This window comes from Sapajus apella, unplaced genomic scaffold (genome assembly GCF_009761245.1).
Source record: "Sapajus apella isolate SASKATOON/1434 unplaced genomic scaffold, GSC_monkey_1.0 scaffold210, whole genome shotgun sequence".
NCBI lineage: Eukaryota > Metazoa > Chordata > Mammalia > Primates > Cebidae > Sapajus > Sapajus apella.
In genome coordinates, this window is record NW_022437150.1 from 603,151 (window position 1) to 620,894 (window position 17,744).

Sequence of the window (17,744 nt, forward strand, 5' to 3'; positions counted from 1 at the left end):
AAATTATCCCACAAAAAAGCATATGACTGAGAGGGTTTCACATCAGAAGCTATCCTTCCAAAGACTAGCTAGATCTGACGCTTAATAAATTGTTCTAGATCATTAAAAATGAAAACAGACTTAAATTATATTTATGATGCAAGTAAAGAGTGAAAATCTAAACCTGAAAAATATAGTATAAAAATTATGGACCAATTTCACATGAATATTGAAGAAAACATACTAAGTAAAATATTAAAAAGTAAACCCATTAACACATTAAGAAAATAACATGCCATGGCTGAGGTTTGTTTTAGGAATGCAAGGTTGGCTCAATATTAGGAAATCATTTTATATAATAAAGAAAAAAATTATGTGATTTGCAGATACTAGAAAAGCCTTTTACAGAATGCAGTCCATCTTTAAAAATAATGAATATATTAATAATATCTATGCAAAAAATTTAGGGATGTACAGCACAGAGAAACCCAGAATTCTGAGATAATCACTAAAAAGTTTTGAAATACATGGTTCCTGAATTTAGTGCCCTACTCTAAAATATATAAGCTGTATTCTCTCATCATGGGTAGAGATTGGGCTACATATTGACAGCTTCTATAGATTCTTTCATATTTTTGCCTATAGGTTTTAGAACGGAAAATAAGCAAGTTACTTAATATATTAGCCTTCACAATGTGTATTATGTGTTATCTATAAGAAAAAAATCAGTCATTATCTGTCAGTAGACTATATGTGAAGTATATTTTTCTATCTTAAAAAAATAGCTGAGTGCGGTGGCTCACGCTTGTAATTCCGGGACTCTGGGAGGCTGAGGCAGGCGGATCATGGGGTCAGGAGTTCAAGACCAGCCTGGCCAACATGATGAAACCCTATTTATACTAAAAATACAAAAATTAGTAGGGCGTGGTGGTGGGCACCTGTAATCCCAGCTACTCAGGAGGCTGAGGCAGGAGAATTGCTTGAACCCAGGAGGCAAAGGTTGCAGTGAGCTGAGATAGTGCCATTGCACTCCAGCCTGGGCAACAAGAGCAAGACTCCATCTCAAAATAAATAAAATAAAATAAACAAGCCAAACCTGGAAAAATATACTCTCTGACGGGATACCTACATGGTCTTGTATTGGAGAATATAAAGGCAGTCTCAAATTTACGGAAATACCCAGCAATTCAATAATACAGTTCTTTTCACTACATTTACTGAAACATTATATATGTGATTTTTGTGTCCCAGGGTGCTAATACAAGGCTGCTCAGCCCATAAAGAAAATATATATATTTACAGTAAACAGTAGACAATACTACTACTGGGTACACTTGCTGAATGAATTAAAGATATGAGACTAGAGCAGGCATGAAGAAAAAGACCTGTCCCTCAAAGCTGAGATAATCATCCATTAGACAGATCACAAATCCAGAGATGCAACTTATTTCAGAAGTCCTGGTTGCTTATACTTACAGACCCCTCTGGAAAAGAAAAATATTTCTAACATTTCCTTTTCTTGACCTAAGACACTCAACGTTTTTACTGGCTAAAATGAGCATTTTAGAATACTCATTTCCCATACAACTTGCCCACTTACATTAATTATATTAACTTTTCAAAACTGTGGAAACTCCCTTGTTGAGGTATGATCTTTGTCCATATAACTTCCCACAATCCTCTCATTTATAAGAGCCTCTCTAATATGAATTCACTGATTTTTCCCAAGTTCCAACCTCTGAAGACTTTTCCATAGTCTAACACTGGTAGGGTTTCCCTTTAGTGTGAATGCACCAATGCTGAGGAAAGCTGGTACACAATGGAAAGCATTTCCACATTCATCTCGTTTATCGTGCAGATTCTCTGGTGCACAGTCAGTCCTTGCGTCTGGGTGAAGGTCTTCCTACATTTGTCAAACAAGGTTGTATAAGGTTTCCTTGCTGAACAAAGGCCTTCTCAGTTATCACATTTATGCAGTCTCTTACGTGGATTCTTTGATGTCAAATAAGGCCATGTGGCTGAAAACTTTCCCACATTCCTTATAATGATAGCATTTTTCCTTGTAGTGAATCTTCTGGGGGGAAAAGAGGCATCCACTATAAACAAAAGCCTTTCAAAACTTGTTGATTGCAGAGATTGCAGAGATTCTCTTCATTGTGGACTCCATGATGCTGAGTAATGACTCACCAGAAGCTACGGCTTTTACCACACTTACTGCATTGACGTTGCAGTTCCCCACCCCACAAAACTCAGCATCTCCAGAATGTTTTTGTTTTGGAGCCAAGTCCTTAGTTTCCTTCTCAGTAACACCATCTAAAAGAAAATGCACAGACAATTCAAATGTCAGTTGCCTCTTCTGAAATGAGATTTATGATAGAGCACAGTGAATAAAAATAAAACCCACTTTTATTTAAAGTGCATGTCTTTTCTAAGACTCTAAACAAGCATCTCCTTTTTGTGACATGTCCAAGAAGGCACGTGGCAGAGTAGGAGTAGGGGGGCCCAATTTGGGTGAGAAGAGGCAGCTAGGCAGAAAGAGACTGGAGGTGTATGAAAACTTTTCACAAAATGTGACAACAAAAGAAATCAGGAAAGTATAATCAAAAAAGTTAAGAGAAGATCAGTTTGAATCCAAAGCTGAGAAACAAGGAATATCATGAAACGAAGAGAAAGTTTAATTTGTTAAGGACAGTTAAAAGGACTATTTCTACTTACTGATATGTATCTTGGCTACTACTATAGACCTATAAAATGTTCAATAAATATTTGTTGATTGGATCAGTAAACAACTAGATATGATCAAAATTAACTTGAAACAATAGCTAAACCAGTTTCAAAATATATACTAATCTGATGTGGGGCAATCAATAAACTGGAAAATTTACAGTGGGAAAGTAACTTTTCTAGGTAATATTCATGTCTAAAACCTAAGAAAGCAACATTTTGAAGCTAAAGGAGTTAAACAGGTCAAAAAACCAAAACCCCAATCCCCTACAAATATGGCTGCGATTTTCGACTTCAAGAATCAGGTAGATAATGAGGAGATGGGTAGAGGCAAGGTTTTTGGGGAGAGGATGCTACTAAAAGTTCTAAAAGATTCCCTTGTGAGACTTTCCTCTTCTTTCTCTCCAGAGATGTTCTCTCCTCACCTTTCACATCAAAAGGCAATGAGAGGTATACTAAGAATCTTAGGTTTGATCTGAAACCTTTGATTCCAAGGTACTATCTTTGTCATAAGCGTATCTTGTTCTATCCTTTAGCCTGAGACCTAAAGGCAATGGGATAAAATTGGTCTTGGGAAATGGAATTTGAAGCTAAACCCTAAGTTAAAACACCCAACAAACAAAAACCCCAATATAGAAAGAGAAGGTCCCAGAGACGCACATAAATAGCAGGAGAATTAAAACCCAAGAGGGAAACGTTGGGTTATGCTCCAGAGACATCTGGTGGATCCTAAGGTTGAGGTTTGCTGCTTTCTATCCTATTCCCAAAACCTTTTCTAGTCAAGCCGTAAGTGATCCTCCCAACGTTTCCCACCTGTGGTTTGTCCTTCATTCAAGCTGTCTCTTCAACTTTTCCAGCATCATGGATTGCCTCCTCTCCACATTCTGGATTATGATATTATCCTACTTATATCTGCAGCTTCACAAATAGGGGCCAGGACACCAGCACCTACTTCTTGACATGTATTTCTGGCCTCAGGAACTACTGGCAAAGCTTCCTAAGTTTTCTGACAGCTCTGTGAAGTCCAGGCAGCTATATCCACATAATAACAATGTAAAGTTTGAGGAAAGATCTGTGATTTCTTTGCCAGCCTGATTCTTTATCCCAGGCACAGCCTTCTTCCTTTACCATCAGTCACTATTAGAGATCTTTTCTACATGTAGCACGATTGCCATTCTGGAATGAGAGAGCTCAGGAGAAGATTCACTCCAGCTTGGGGTTAACAGTGATTTTTCAGAAGTATTTCCTTGTAGGTGGTCTTCTTCCTGAGGCATAAAATAACAATGTTAACAGAAGCTAAATTGTTTATCTCTGTAGCCAAGAACATGGCACTGAAAGAAAATGGAACTCTGTGTCAGTAAGCTAAATTAAGAAAGCAAGAGTGCAAATTATTAGCCGCATCTGCTAGCCTTGGACTCTCTGAAAGTTTATATTAATAAAACTTAAAGATCATGAACGTCTTCCCTTGGCTCCCCTACTTCAAAATATCCCATATAAACGGCAGAGATAAGAACATCAGAAATGAAAAAACAATAGCTAATATTTATTTAAAATTCACTATGCATGCAGCCATTTAAATAGCTATAATCTCACTGACTGAGGAATGAAACTGAGGCACAGAGAGATTAAGTAATTTGCTCAAAGTCACATAACAGCTAGGTGCATTCTCTTTTCTTGTACTCAGCGTCGATCTTGGGGAAATCATGAATTATGTAATTTCCCCAAATGAATCCAACTTTCCTTTTACCAAAACTGGGAACCCAGACTCCCTTTTTCTCAACAGCCAGTTTTCCTGATACCTCAAAACTTGAAAGTCATCTTTAACTTGCCCTGCAGCTCTCAACCTACATTAAGCCCGACCTCACCAGAGACAACGAAGGGCTGGAGGGCACGAACCTGAGGCCAACCGCCTCCAAAGGTTCATCACAAAGGCCGGAAATGTCGGTACTTTCAGGTCCCGCCGCCCCAACGGCAGTCTCGGCATTCGGCTTCTCTAGGATTCTGGAGGCTTTCCCCTCTCTGTGGTTGCCCGGCCATACCCCGCCCCCTGAGCACCGCGTTCCAGCTGAGCAGTCAGGTAACCCCAGGGACCCAGGCTCCCAGGCCGGGGCGCGTCAGACCCGCGCGAGGCCGGCCTTCCAGCTGCGGAACGTCGGAAGAGCAGCTCCGAAGTAAAACTGCGGATATCATGGGCTGCTAGTTACCTCTGATAACTAACGGGGGCGGAGACAAAAGGGAAGAAATCTCTCCTTTCCAACTTGGGCGGTAAGTGTCCCCTGCCGGCCACTGTTGATCAGTTCCCCAGGAAGGAAAGCCAAAGTACACCTGGGTGGGAGCTTTTATTCCAGGGCCAGGAGGACTGTGCAGCAGTGCTGGGAAACTTGAAGCATGGTTAAATTTTGACCTGGGGCACTGGCATCTAGAGCCAAAGCATTTGAGAGAGCCCAAAGCAACAATCAGAACAAGAGCAGCTGTAAAGCACTAATGTGCCAAGCAGTATTCTAAGCACTTTGTAAACTCATGTAATATACGTAACTGCCCAGTTGGATAGGTACTATTATCATTGCCATTTTACATTTAACGTAAGAGAGATTAAATCGCTTGCCCAAAGTCATTAGCTAGTGAGCTGAGATTCGAATCATGGCAATCTGTCTCTAGGATCCGGGTTCTTAAACCCTATCTCAGGAATAAGTAGGGAATTTGGCCACAGGAAGCTGTCAAGTCCCTAAACTGTCTCAATCATTATCAGGGATGAAATGAGGAGAGATCTACTCCTAAATTCATTACTGAAGTAGGCAGAACTAAGGCACTAGATCAAAACACTAAGATATGCACACCAAGCTTGAAGAGGAGTAATGATGATGTAACCATAAATCAGAGATTACAAATAACTTCCACTCTGGAGACCTTCTTGGGACTTCCAGGAGCAGGCCAACTGGGTTTAAGAAGATGACTGGCAGGAGCAAACAGACATATACCCTACAGATCAACTTGCACTTGATGGGTGAAAGCTCTCAGAGCCTTGACTGATGGGTTTCAGATACCTAAATGGTGTTTTTAACATGTGTGAAGAGAATCAACTGTCCATGTAATCAAGGGAAAACTGCTGGCTCTAAATGATGGTCTTACAATGTGAGTTGGGGGCTAGTCAACTGAAAAGTTTAAAACACTTATCATGGTTGGCTTTGTCAACATCAAATTATATACCGCAGACCATATATATATTAAATAAAAATTACAACACATAAAAATATTCATATATACTTTTTACATATGAATATATATATACTATATATATAATATGTATATAGTGTGTGTATATATATATATACACACACACACTATACATGTTAAAAAAAAAAAACGTGTGAGGACTCCTTACCAAACACACGCAGAACATTTGAGAGGGAGAGGATCCACGGAAATTCCAATAAAATGAGCTGCTAGAGTGGCTGTGGTATAAGAACTTTTCGGTTTAAAGGATAAAAGTTGGGAAGAGATTCAATTAAAGGCTATTGAATTCTTATGTCTAGGTTGAACAAGTACTTGCACAAATTCTGGCCTTGTGGAATTAGAAGGGACACCATTTGAACTGTAAAACTGGTAAATCTAAGCAAAGAAAAATATGTTTGTGCATTCTTAAGTCGAAGAAGTATCTCCTAACATAAAATCACTTCTAGACCGGGCGTGGTGGCTCAAGCCTGTAATCCCAGCACTTCGGGAGGCCGAGGTGGGTGGATCACGAGGTCAGCAGATCGAGACCATCCTGGTCAACATGGTGAAACCCCGTCTCTACTAAAAATACAAAATTAGCCAGGTATGGTGGCACATGCGTGTAATCCCTGCTACTCGGGAGGCTGAGGCAGGAGAATTGCTTGAACCCGGGAGGCAGACGTTGCGGTGAACTGAGATCACGCCATTGCACTCCAGCCTGGGCAACAAGAGTGGAACTCTGTCTCAAAAAAAAAAAAAAAAAAATACAGATCAGGAGCCATGTGTACTTCTATGTGGCTTGCCTGTTGTCCACTAAAAGAATCATGACAGGTTCTCATCCAAAGCAGAATTTTTACTCAACAATACAAGGTTAGAGTCAACCAGTTTTCAATTGGTTCATTTTTCAGAAGCCCAAGGGATAGTATCTCTAATTTGGCGTCCTTTTATGCACTCAAAGTAAATCAGTCCTCAAGAGCAATTATTAGGGAATTCAGAACATAATGGCAATATGAGATCTGGGAAACAAAAGGAGGTAAAAAGTAAAACAGAGAAGAGCACCAAGCCATCCCCTAAATAAATAACACAAGGCCTTGCAATCAGAAGACCCTTGGAATGTAGACCTGTCTCTCTTTCTCTGAATACTTAAATTTGAAGGGATGGAAAGACCACCTTAAACCCTAACCCTAGTTTTTTGGCACGACGGTGGTCTAATTCTCTGTTCACTCAAAAGAGCAGTTGGTACATGTTCCGTGTAAGGATTTCCTTGTGCTAAAAATTTGCAATGGCCTTTAATTTACAGGACTGTGTTCAAGTTTCCCCACTTCACAGACAACCATGAAGTGAGCTGTCATTCAACTCAACGTCTCTTAAATTTTTAAAGTATATTAAGTATACTTTAAAATGGAAGCTATAAAAATGGAAGATTCTTGACTCTCATCCTAGGCCTAATGAAGCAGAATAGTGGGATTCCGGTCTGTTAAACAAGCTCCACAGGTGATTTTGATGTTCATCAAATTTGGAGGATCACTAGTGTAATGGCCAGGGCTAGAAGTCAAGACCTGCACTTAGGTTACTCCTCTTTTTCTTTTTGTGGGATTATAGCTGTGTCACCATCTCCACAGGCAAGAGTATTCTCATTTTTTAAATGGAGAATGCTTTTGATTTACTGAGGTATTTTAGGAATTAAATGAGAAAAGTGCTCTGTAAATGTCAAAGTGCTATAAAGTATGAGATGAAATTATTCACATTCTGGCCCTCTTAATAGTCCGTGCCCAGGCTGTTCCCAGCTTAATGCCATTGACTGCCCAATCTGCACGAACCTTTTACTTCAGGTTGGCTACTCTTTTCCCTGATGCTTCCAAATCACATGCACTCTTCCTTTGGCTTACATTTGTTTTACCTGTTTTCTCCCTTTTCGCTGTTAAGTCTCCCCATCAAATCTTTATTTTCAATAAAATCTTTCCTGACCACTCTAAGAAAAAGTAACCTGTCCTTTAGAATTTACAACACTTACAGTCTACACAGTGCCACTTTCATTGGACATTTGAGCATCAATTCTAGTCTCCTGTAGTCTTATGTAACTAAATGTGTGGATCTTACCTATTCCAAACTATAAACTCTCTAAGAGCTTGGGGTTATCTTCTTGCTCTCCACAGCACCTAATACAATGGGCAGCACATAGTGAATTCTTATAAATATCTGAGGTTTCCTTATAGCAATGGTGGCTGAAGTTTTGCCCCAAATAATTATAAAGCTAAATAGTGTTTCTCACCGGCCTGAACTCTGTGAGATTACTTCCCTGTAGTCATCACACAGAAACAGATTTTTCTCCTTTGTGGATAGTCTGATGTTGAGTAAGAGCTGAGTTCTGCCTGAATGATTTCCCACACTCTTTACATATATAAGGACCACCTCTATTATGGATTCTCTGGTGTTTACTAAGATCTGACCTCTGTCTGAAGGCTTTCCCACACTCATCGCATTGGTAGGGCTTCTCTCCAGTGTGGATTCTCTGATGCTGAATGAGGCTGGTGATTCCTCGGAAGGCGTTCCCACAATCATCACACTTGTAGGGCCTTTCTCCAGTGTGGATTCTCTGATGTTCCGTGAGGACCGATCTTTGAGTAAACGCCTTCCCACACTTATCACATTTATAGGGTCTTTCTCCAGTGTGAATTCGCTGATGTTCTGTAAGACTTGTCCTTTGAATAAAGGCTTTTTCACATACCTCACATTTGTAGGGTTTTTCCCCAGTGTGAATTCTCTGATGCTGAATAAGGCCACTCTGACTGAAAGATTTCCCACATTCCTTACACTGATAGCATTTTTCTTTGTGGTGGATTTCCTGATGGGAAACAAGAGATGAGTTATAAACAAAGGCTTTTCCACACTCGTTGCACTCATAGGGCTTCGCGCCAGTATGAACTCCTTGATGCTGAATAAGTATGGAACGCCGACTAAAACTTTTATTACACTGAGTACACTGATAAGGTTTGTCTCTTGTGTGGATCTTGATATGGTGAAAGAGGCCTGCTTTCTGACTAAAGGCTTTGCCACATTCATTGCAGTGATAGTGTTTTTCTCCTGTGTGAAGTCTCTGATGTTGGTTAAGAGCTGACCATCGGCCAAAGACTTTGCCACACTCATTACACTTATATGGTTTCTCTCCAGTGTGTATTATTTTGTGTCGAATAAGCACAGTTCTCCCACGGAAAGCTTTTCCACATTCTTCGCATTTGTAGGGTCTGTCTCCAGAATGGATCCTCTGATGTTCTATGAGGTGTGAGTGCTGACTGAAAGCTTTTCCACAGTCATCACATCCATAAGATTTTTCTCCTGGACAGATTCTCTGATGTTCAGTATGGTCCGAGTTCTCAGTCAGGCTTACTCCACTTTCATCACAGGTAGGTTGTTTATCTTCTCTGGAGTGTGCAGAGGGCTCTTCTGCTATTTCTTCAGGTTCATAAGTTTCTCTACACCTAACAGACTGGGACATAGCATTTTCAAGTTTACTGGATGTATTCTCATGTGGTTCCATTTCTTCAGAAACTTCTTGCTTTAAATTCCCAAACTCATTTCCAGTCTCAATATCTAAAACTAAGAAGGGATCATAAATGTTACCTTTATATCTTTAAAATGTATCTATACATTTTAATATTAAGCAGTTGCTAAAAAATAAAAAATCCAAGAGTCTACCGTCTTAGTGATAGAGGAAAATATATTTTTTCAATATGGAAAACATATGCATCAAAAAAAATATCTGGAGGAACACACAAAAAATTAGTAACAGTGACAACCTATTTCAGAGTAGGGGCAGGAGGCTAGGTGGCTAGGAAAATTGGGTAGAATAGAAATTTTTCATTAAATAACTTAAAAATGTTTTGTTTTTGAGCCATGTACATTTTTATCTATTTAAAAAATTAAAAGAAAATGAAAAAAAATTGAGAAAATAGAAATAAGACAGCGGGTCTTTCACACATTCACCAACTTTTAATATTTTGCAATATTTATTTTATTATTCCTTTTCTTTGTAAGTATACAATTTTTTTGTGTGTGACTCATCTGACAGTTGCGAATGTAGTGGAGCAAAGGCTTATTTAATGAAGGAGAAAGGATATAGTGCAAGTGGAAAATAGAGGTGTTGTCTGATAGGACAATAGGACAAAGGCTAAAAATAGCAAGGAGGTCAGTATAAAGACAGATAAATATCAGAAGGGACAAAGGCTAAAAATAGCATGAGGTCAGTATAAAGACAGATAAATATCAGAAGGACTAAATTAAGTGGTAAAGTCAGAATTCAGAAGGATATGAATATAAAAAAAAAAGAAAGAGTTGAAGAGTGACAAACGAGGCTCTCTGGGAGTCTATGTATGAGCCATTAGATTCCAAGAGAGCCTTTTTGACTTTAATGATCAGAAACAGTAGCAAGTACGGCCGGGCGCGGTGGCTCAAGCCTGTAATCCCAGCACTTTGGGAGGCCGAGGCAGGTGGATCACAAGGTCAAGAGATCAAGACCATCCTGGTCAACATGGTGAAACCCCGTCTCTACTAAAACTACAAAAAATTAGCTGGGCATGGTGGCGCGTGCCTGTAGTCCCAGCTACTCAGGAGGCTGAGGCAGGAGAATTGCCTGAACCCAGGAGGCGGAGGTTGCGGTGAGCCGAGATCGCGCCATTGCACTCCAGCCTGGGTAACATGAGTGAAACTCCGTCTCAAAAAAAAAAAAAAAAAAAAAAAAGAAACAGTAGCAAGTACAAAAAAGCCCCAATGTCTTGTGCTACCTATCTTCCCCTTCCTCCCAAGATGGGTCTTTCTTCTTTACCTTGCTTCTGTTGGAATTCAAGTTCTGGAGATTCATACTTTAGCTGGGCTTTCATGGACTGGAGGGACATACTGGGTTCTCCTTCTTTTCTTAGAGATACCATCTCTTGCAAGAACATTTTCTGTTCCTCAGTGTGAGGTAAGACCTGAGGAAAACAAGATATAGCTGACAGACTCACTCTAACAACAGAAAACAAAAAGTATACTATTTGTGGTAGTGGCTGAAACCTGAAATGACCTTTTTTCTCAGCATAGCCTGCCATAACCCTACCCATTCTTCAAGGCCAATATAAATGTCACCTCCTCTGGGGAACCTTCTTTTCTCCACTCAGAAGTAATTTCTCCTGTTTTTACCACTAAAGTATGTTGGTTATGTCACTTTTATTTCTTTGTCTTGTGCTCAAAGAAGTGGAGAAAGGAAAGTGAGTAAGACAAAACAAAGGAGAGAAGAAAAAGAAGGTGAAATGAGGCAGAAAGGAAAGATAGAACTTAGGGAAAAATAAAACATTAAGAGAGAAAAAGGAAAAGGAAATGGGATATGTAATGGCAAATAATGTAGACCAATGATAAAAAAGAAAGGCAGCTGTGGGACACCATGGTGGGAGGATTACTTGAGGCCAGGAGTTTGAGACCAGGCTAGGCATCTCCCCCCACAAAATGAAAAATTATCTGAGCATGGTGGTACACACCTATAGTCCTAACAACTCAGGACTAGGCAGGAGGATTGCTTGAGTCCAGGAGTTCAACATTATAGTGAACTATGATTACAGCACTGCACTCCAGCCTGGGTGACAGACTCTATCTCAAAAAAAAAAAAAAAAAAAGTACAAGGGAACAAATGAGAAGGAGAAAGAAAAGAAAGAGGGTGGGAGAAGAAAGACAGGGAAAAGAAGGAAACGAGCGAACTCTCTTCCATATTCATTCCAGAAGCTGTTCCCAAGTCTCTGCCCTTCTGAGGTACCCGTTTCACTTCTCTCTGGGAAGATTATCTTATATTCTAAGTATCCAAGATCACAATCATCTCAAAAACCATCTGCTCTTCATTTTACCTATCTCCACCCGCATACTCTTCTCCATTTCTTCTGTTTTAGAGGACAATGTCTTCTCTTTTTCAAGGCTTACTTACATCTCCACTTTGCCTTCAATCCCATCACTTTCGGCTTCCCTTTCACCCTTGCTCCCTCAGTGAACTAACTCATTTATTCAGCAATTTCAGCCACTGGGTAGCTCCCATTTTTCCATGGGCCTATTTCCTCTTGCATTTAAAAATAACAGGTTTCCCCAGCATGGTCTTGTAAAAAGCAGGGATTTGGAATCACATGGATTACTTACTCTCTCTCTTAGTTTAGTGGCTCTGTGACCTTAGGCTAGTTACTTACTCTGTCTCTTAGTTTAGTGGCTCTGTGACCTCGGGCTAGTTACTTACTGTCTCTGAGACTGTAAACGTCATTTGTATAAAGCACCTTGCTTGTCATACAACAGGCTCTCAAATTACTTCCTCATTCTCTTCAAAGGTTAAACTTTATAAATAAAAAATCACCATATACACTGCCTCTATTTCCCTGATAGTTTCATTTTGTAGTCTCAGTTTTCAGAATAAAAGCCAGAATCAGCAGAATGCTATCTCAGATGTACAGAAAATGATGTTTTGATATCTCACATTTTGAAAAAAGAAAGCGGGGGGGAAATGCCAGTACAGTGAGCTGTGCCTTCTATTCCTGGATCTCTGGTCAGGCCTCAGAAATCAAGTTGTAAACTCCATTAGATGCCCCTGCAGTGCTTTCAGAGAATGAGCTGATTGGCAATACAAATTCAAGACATTTAAAACCAACTTACTTTTGCCAGCACCTAAGAATCCCATTTATTCTTCTGGTTCTCTTTGTACCTCCCTAGCTACTCTGTTTCTGCTGCTCCTTACTTCTTTCATGACCTCATCCTATCTCATGGATTTAAATACTATGTATATTCTGAAAAGTTCCAATGCTGTATTTCTAGCACAGACCCTTCCACTGAATTCCAGTTCATTATATCCAGTTGTTTGCTCAACTTTTCTGCTTGAATTCTAATAGGAATCTCAAAATTCACATGTCCAAACCCTAACTTTTTTTCTGAGGCAGAGTCTCACTCTGTTGCCCAGGCTGGAGTGCAGTGGTGAGATCTTGGCTCACAGCAACCTCCGCCTCCCAGGTTCAATGGATTCTCCTGCCTCAGCCTCCTGAGTAGCTGGGATTATAGGCACCTGGCACCACACCCAGCTAATATTTGTATTTTTAGTAGAGACAGGCTTTCACCATGTTGGCCAGGCTGGTCTTGAACTCCTGACCTCAGGTGATCCATCTGCGTTGGTCTCCCAAAGCGCTGGAATTACATGTATCAGCCACCGCGCCTGGCCCAAACCCTAACTTGATTCCTGTCCCTCTACCCCAAACCCACTTCTCTCCCAGTCCTTACCATCTCCGTGAATGACAAATCCACTCTATCTGATGTTCAGACCAAAAACGTGGGCATAATCCTTTATTTACTTTCTCTCATATCCCACATTTTACATAAAAACTAATCCTCTCAAGCTCTTCCTTCAAAATATATCCAGAATCCAATCACATTTTACCAGTTCCACTGCTACTATTCTAGACCAAGTCACCAATATCTCTTGCCCGGAATGTTCTTATGATTATTGCTCCTGAAATGGTTTCGTGTGTCTACCTTTGACACCTGTGCCTACCCCAGCCCCACTGTGGAACTTTCTCATAGTAGCCAGAGTGATCATTTAAAAACTCAAGTCAGATTGTATCTTTCTTCTATTCAAAAACTCTCCAATGACTTTCCATCTCAGAATCGAAATTCTTACAATGGCCTATAAGTTCTGACATAATATAATCTTATAACTATTTTATTTCATGTCCTTGACAAATTTATCTCTACCGTGACAAGTACATTTTCACTTTAAAATTCTCTGCCTTAGCCGGGCGTGGTGGCTCACACCGATAATCACAACACTTTGGGAGGCTGAGGCAGATGGATCACGAGGTCAAGAAATCTTACCATCCTGGCCAATATGGTGAAACCCCGTCTCTATTCACCAACAGTGTGAAACCTCGTCTCAGAAAAATTAGCTGGGCATGGTGGCGTGCACCTGTAGTACCACCTACTGGGCAGGGTGAGGCAGGAGAATCATCTGAACCCGGCTGCAGTGAGCTGAGATTGTGCCACTGCACTCCAGCCTGGTGACAGAGCAAGACTTCATCTCAATAAAAAAAAAAAAAAAAAAAAACTGACCCTCTGCCTGAACGGTTAATCTTTGACAGCTGTGTAGCTTGCTCTTTTCATTCAGATTTCTCCTGTAAATGTCACCTATCTGAAAAGCCTTCTCTGACAAGACTACAAAAAACAGCATAATCCCCATTTCTTTCACCATTCCTTTTCTCTGCTTTTGTCGTTGTTGTTTGAATAGAATTGACTGTCACTTATATCTTGTATGGTCTTTTTTTTTTGGAGATAGGGTCTCACTGTATCACCCAGGCTGGAGTGCAGTGGCATGATCACAGTTCACTGCAGCCTCTATCTCCTGGGCTCAAGCAATCCTCCCACCTTAGCCTCCCAAGTAGCTAAGACTATACACGCCTGCCACAGTGCTTGGCTAATTTTTGTATTTTTTATAGAGATAGGGGTCTCACTATATTGTCCAGGCTGGTTTGTTGATTTTTAATTTACTATCTGTCTCTTCCCAGTAGAGTAGAATCTACATGACAGCTGCAACCTCCTATGTTTTGTTCACTGTTGCATTCATGGTGCCCAAAACAGGACCTAGTCCAACCAGATATTCAATAAATATGTACTTAATAATTTCCTACAGTCTTTAACTTTGTTAGGAGTGTCTCCATTATACCAGTTTTTCAAATTTTATTTATTATTATTGTTGTACTTTAGATCCTGGGATACATGTGCTGGTGATGCAGGATTGTTGCACAGATACATACATGGCAAGGTGGTTTTGTTGCCTCCATCCCCCCATCACCTATACCTGGCATTTCTCCCCATGTTATCCCTCCCCCCACCCAACTGTTTTTCCCCTATCCCCCCCAACAGCCACTATACTAGTCTTTCAAGCTTCAAATCCCTAGTGTTTAGCTTAGAATAGATTGTTCTGTAAAGATTTCTCCATTGGTTCTTCCTTCTTTACTTAATAGATCTAATCTGTCATCACTTCCAAACAATTCTTACCTAAGACATGCCTCATCCTTGGTTATCACACTTTCATGATCCTATTTCTTTCTTTTTTTTTTTTTTTTTTGAGACAGAGTCTTGCGTTGTTGCCCAGGCTGGAGTGGCACAATCTTGGCTCACTGCAACCTCTGCCTCCTGGGTTCAAGTGATTCTCCTGCCTCAGCCTCCTAAGTAGCTGGGATTACAGGCACATGCCACAACGCCTGGCTGATGTTTGTATTTTTAGGGTGGTCTTCAACTTCTGACTTCAAGTAATCCACTCGCCTTGGCCTCCCAAAGTGTGAGGATTATAGGCATGAGCCACCACGCCCGGCCTCATGATCCCATTTCAAACTAAGATCTTTTTGCCATGTTCCTGCCCTCTTTATTGTATTTTGTATCACAGTGCTAGATTATACTTCTGTTTTATTATTTCACTAAGTTTCAAACTCTGTAACAGGGTTTCCTAGTGTTGCCTCTACTGACATGTTGGTTCAGATAATTCTTTGTCTGTGTTGTAAGATGTTTAGCACCAGCCTTGCCCTCTCTACCCACTAGATGCTAGCAGCACCTCCCTGAGTTGTAACAACCAAAAATGTCCCAAGACATTGCCAAATGCCCCCTGAAGCACAAAATTGGCACTGGTTGAGAAACACTGTCTTATTTTAGTGTTAAAAAGAAAACAAAAAAGTTCTGCATAATTTGATTCTCTTTTACATCTTAGAATTGGTAAAGCTCATTTCGACTCAAGGAGAAAAGGTTGGGGAGGTCTGTCCTACAGAATAAAATCTCAGTTCCAAGGTTGAGATTCAAGGTCCTGGACACTATCTCAACTCTTCTACTCAGAATTCACCTTTGCAATCTAACTGGGCTTTCTACTACTCAAAGAAGCATGGATCCCCACCCTGCTTTCCTCACTAACTTTCCATTGTACTTCCACATCTCATTCACTTGAAATACTTAATTTCTCCATTTTAACATCTTGTAATGGAGTCAGAGCAATGGATATATCTGCAAAACCTTAATTCTTAATTACTTGTATTGTGCAGTAGAGTGATGCCCTTTCAAGATGCCGCTTCCCATCCTGCTACTTTCATCTGATACCTGGTCTTAAAAGTTTTCTAAGATGAGCAGTATGTTTATCAAACAGAATTTTGTAATTTAGTAAAGAAATATAAAATCCTTCCACAGAGAAGTTACAAATAAGTTAGGACCACATCAGCCAATTTTCCATGAAACTCGTGCCCCTTTCTTGTGCATCAAACTGTCAAGAACATGCTTTGTGGAAAAAAAGGGCTCTTCACTCTGGCACAGAAATCCACAATTTATCTTTTCTCAAAGAGAAGTCACATCTTTTCTTTCTCACCCTCTCTCCTGGGTCATCCAGCTCTCTCTCTAAATCCTCCAGCACAGTCACCACCTCCTCCCCACTCTCTGGATGCTGCTCCTGCACCCAGGCCTGGAGCTCCTCAGGTAGGATGGTCAGGAACTGCTCCAGCACCAGTAGCTCCAGGATCTGTTCTTTGGTGTGGGTCTCTGGCCTCAGCCACTGATGGCAAAGCTCTCGGAGTCGGCTCAAAGCCTCACGGGGACCAGATGTCTCCTGGTAGCAGAACTGTCTGAAGTACTGACGGAAGACCTCTCTGCTATGCGTGTTGTTTTTACGCAGGTTCCAATTTTGTCTGGTGATATACTTCTCCTCCTCCTCTATCTTTACTTTCAAAGGTTCATCCTGGTCCATGTGGGCCTGGATAGCCCAAGTGGATGTCATTTTAGCTGTGCAAGAACTATCGGTGTTTCAAGTAAGATCTCCCTGGAAAATTTCTTTCTGGACAGTCCTGAGGAGTAAGACATCATTATTAATACAAGCTACGCCATAAAGGAAAACTGCAAGTTTGGAGAACTTGGAAAGCCGGCCTCCAGATTAATGTACAATACTCAGAAAAATACTCCGATAGAAAAGACTTAAGATTAGACCAATTTAAAGACAAAGACTGAGGAAAGGTGCCAAGTTGTTTCAGGACTTTAAGAAGGAAGAGTAAGACTTGATAGTAAACTTGTTCTCATTTGGTCCTAAATGAAAGACAAATAGAATAAAACTAACATTTAGAATAAGTGAATAATAATGATGAAAGCTTGGGACATCCTTGATTAGTTACTTTTATCTTTTAAATGTCCAGATGTCTGGTGAAATCAGACATGAAATCATAAAAGCAACAAAGTAATATAAATGTATTTCCTCAGGGACTTCGTCTTTCTGCTCATGCTTCACTTATAAAGTGAGAAGGATGACGAGGTTAGTCTTTAAGGCTTTCCCCCACCCTCACGGTCGGTGATTATAATCTGAAGTGAGGCAGGCCCGGGAAAGGGTCCCTAGGACTCCGGCCAGCGTCGGTGACCCGCCACTTTCCAGAAATGTCGGCTAGCGCTGAACCCAAGGATGCACAGCCCGAGGCAAACCTGGAAGGTATGAGCCTTACAGCCTGGAATTGCCGCAGACACTGGGAGCCGACCCCTCACCCCAAAGGGTCCCAATGCACTTTGGGGAGGGAGAGCTTCCCGCGGATCCGCCTGGGATTGGGAGGACTGGGGTGCCCTCTACACCAGCCAGAGCCTGAGGGGCCCAGTGGCTGGAATACAGCAATCTCCCGCCCACCTGCCCGCCGCGCACAAAGGACAACACCGCTCACCTGCGGCCGCCGGCGCCGGCGGACTCCCTCCTAGCGAGCGAAGGGCGGGGTCTCAAACCCTTTCCGGAACCGGAACCCATCAAAAGTGATCCACAAAGGCCGGAAGCGGCCGCG

General features: G+C 41.0%; 1 protein-coding gene and 1 long non-coding RNA gene across 4 annotated transcripts; one reads left to right on the forward strand and one right to left on the reverse strand.

Moving 5' to 3' along the window:
- Positions 1-1,498: 1,498 nt before the first annotated feature.
- On the reverse strand, positions 1,499-17,724 carry ZSCAN12 (zinc finger and SCAN domain containing 12). 3 transcript variants are annotated; one of them, XM_032270431.1, is made up of 6 exons: positions 17,631-17,724; positions 16,307-16,778; positions 10,739-10,844; positions 8,189-9,513; positions 3,517-3,968; positions 1,499-2,292 (listed from the first exon to the last, which is right to left on the reverse strand). In XM_032270431.1, exons 2-4 carry the CDS (start codon positions 16,709-16,711, stop codon positions 8,225-8,227), a joined length of 1,800 nt encoding a protein of 599 aa, XP_032126322.1. In that variant the 5' UTR covers positions 16,712-16,778; positions 17,631-17,724; the 3' UTR covers positions 1,499-2,292; positions 3,517-3,968; positions 8,189-8,224. The 3 variants fall into 3 exon arrangements, with proteins under 3 accessions (XP_032126322.1, XP_032126323.1, XP_032126321.1); XM_032270432.1 differs by having other exon boundaries at positions 8,367-9,513; positions 10,739-10,883; XM_032270430.1 differs by having other exon boundaries at positions 10,739-10,883.
- On the forward strand, positions 9,819-10,348 carry LOC116544243. The gene is made up of 2 exons (XR_004265867.1): positions 9,819-10,101; positions 10,157-10,348. It is a non-coding gene; the product is annotated as an uncharacterized LOC116544243 (long non-coding RNA).
- Positions 17,725-17,744: the final 20 nt, after the last annotated feature.

Bases quoted from the DNA above. Each gene is read 5' to 3' on its own strand.
- ZSCAN12 (XM_032270430.1), bottom strand. From the start codon at position 16,711: ATGACATCCACTTGGGCTATCCAGGCCCACATGGACCAGGATGAACCT. The intron at 10,884-16,306 runs GTGAGAAAGAAA...TGTTTTCCTCAG, and splicing joins TGGATGACCCAGGAGAGAGG to GTCTTACCTCACACTGAGGA. The intron at 9,514-10,738 runs GTAAAGAAGAAA...ATCCCTTCTTAG, and splicing joins TGAATTCCAACAGAAGCAAG to TTTTAGATATTGAGACTGGA.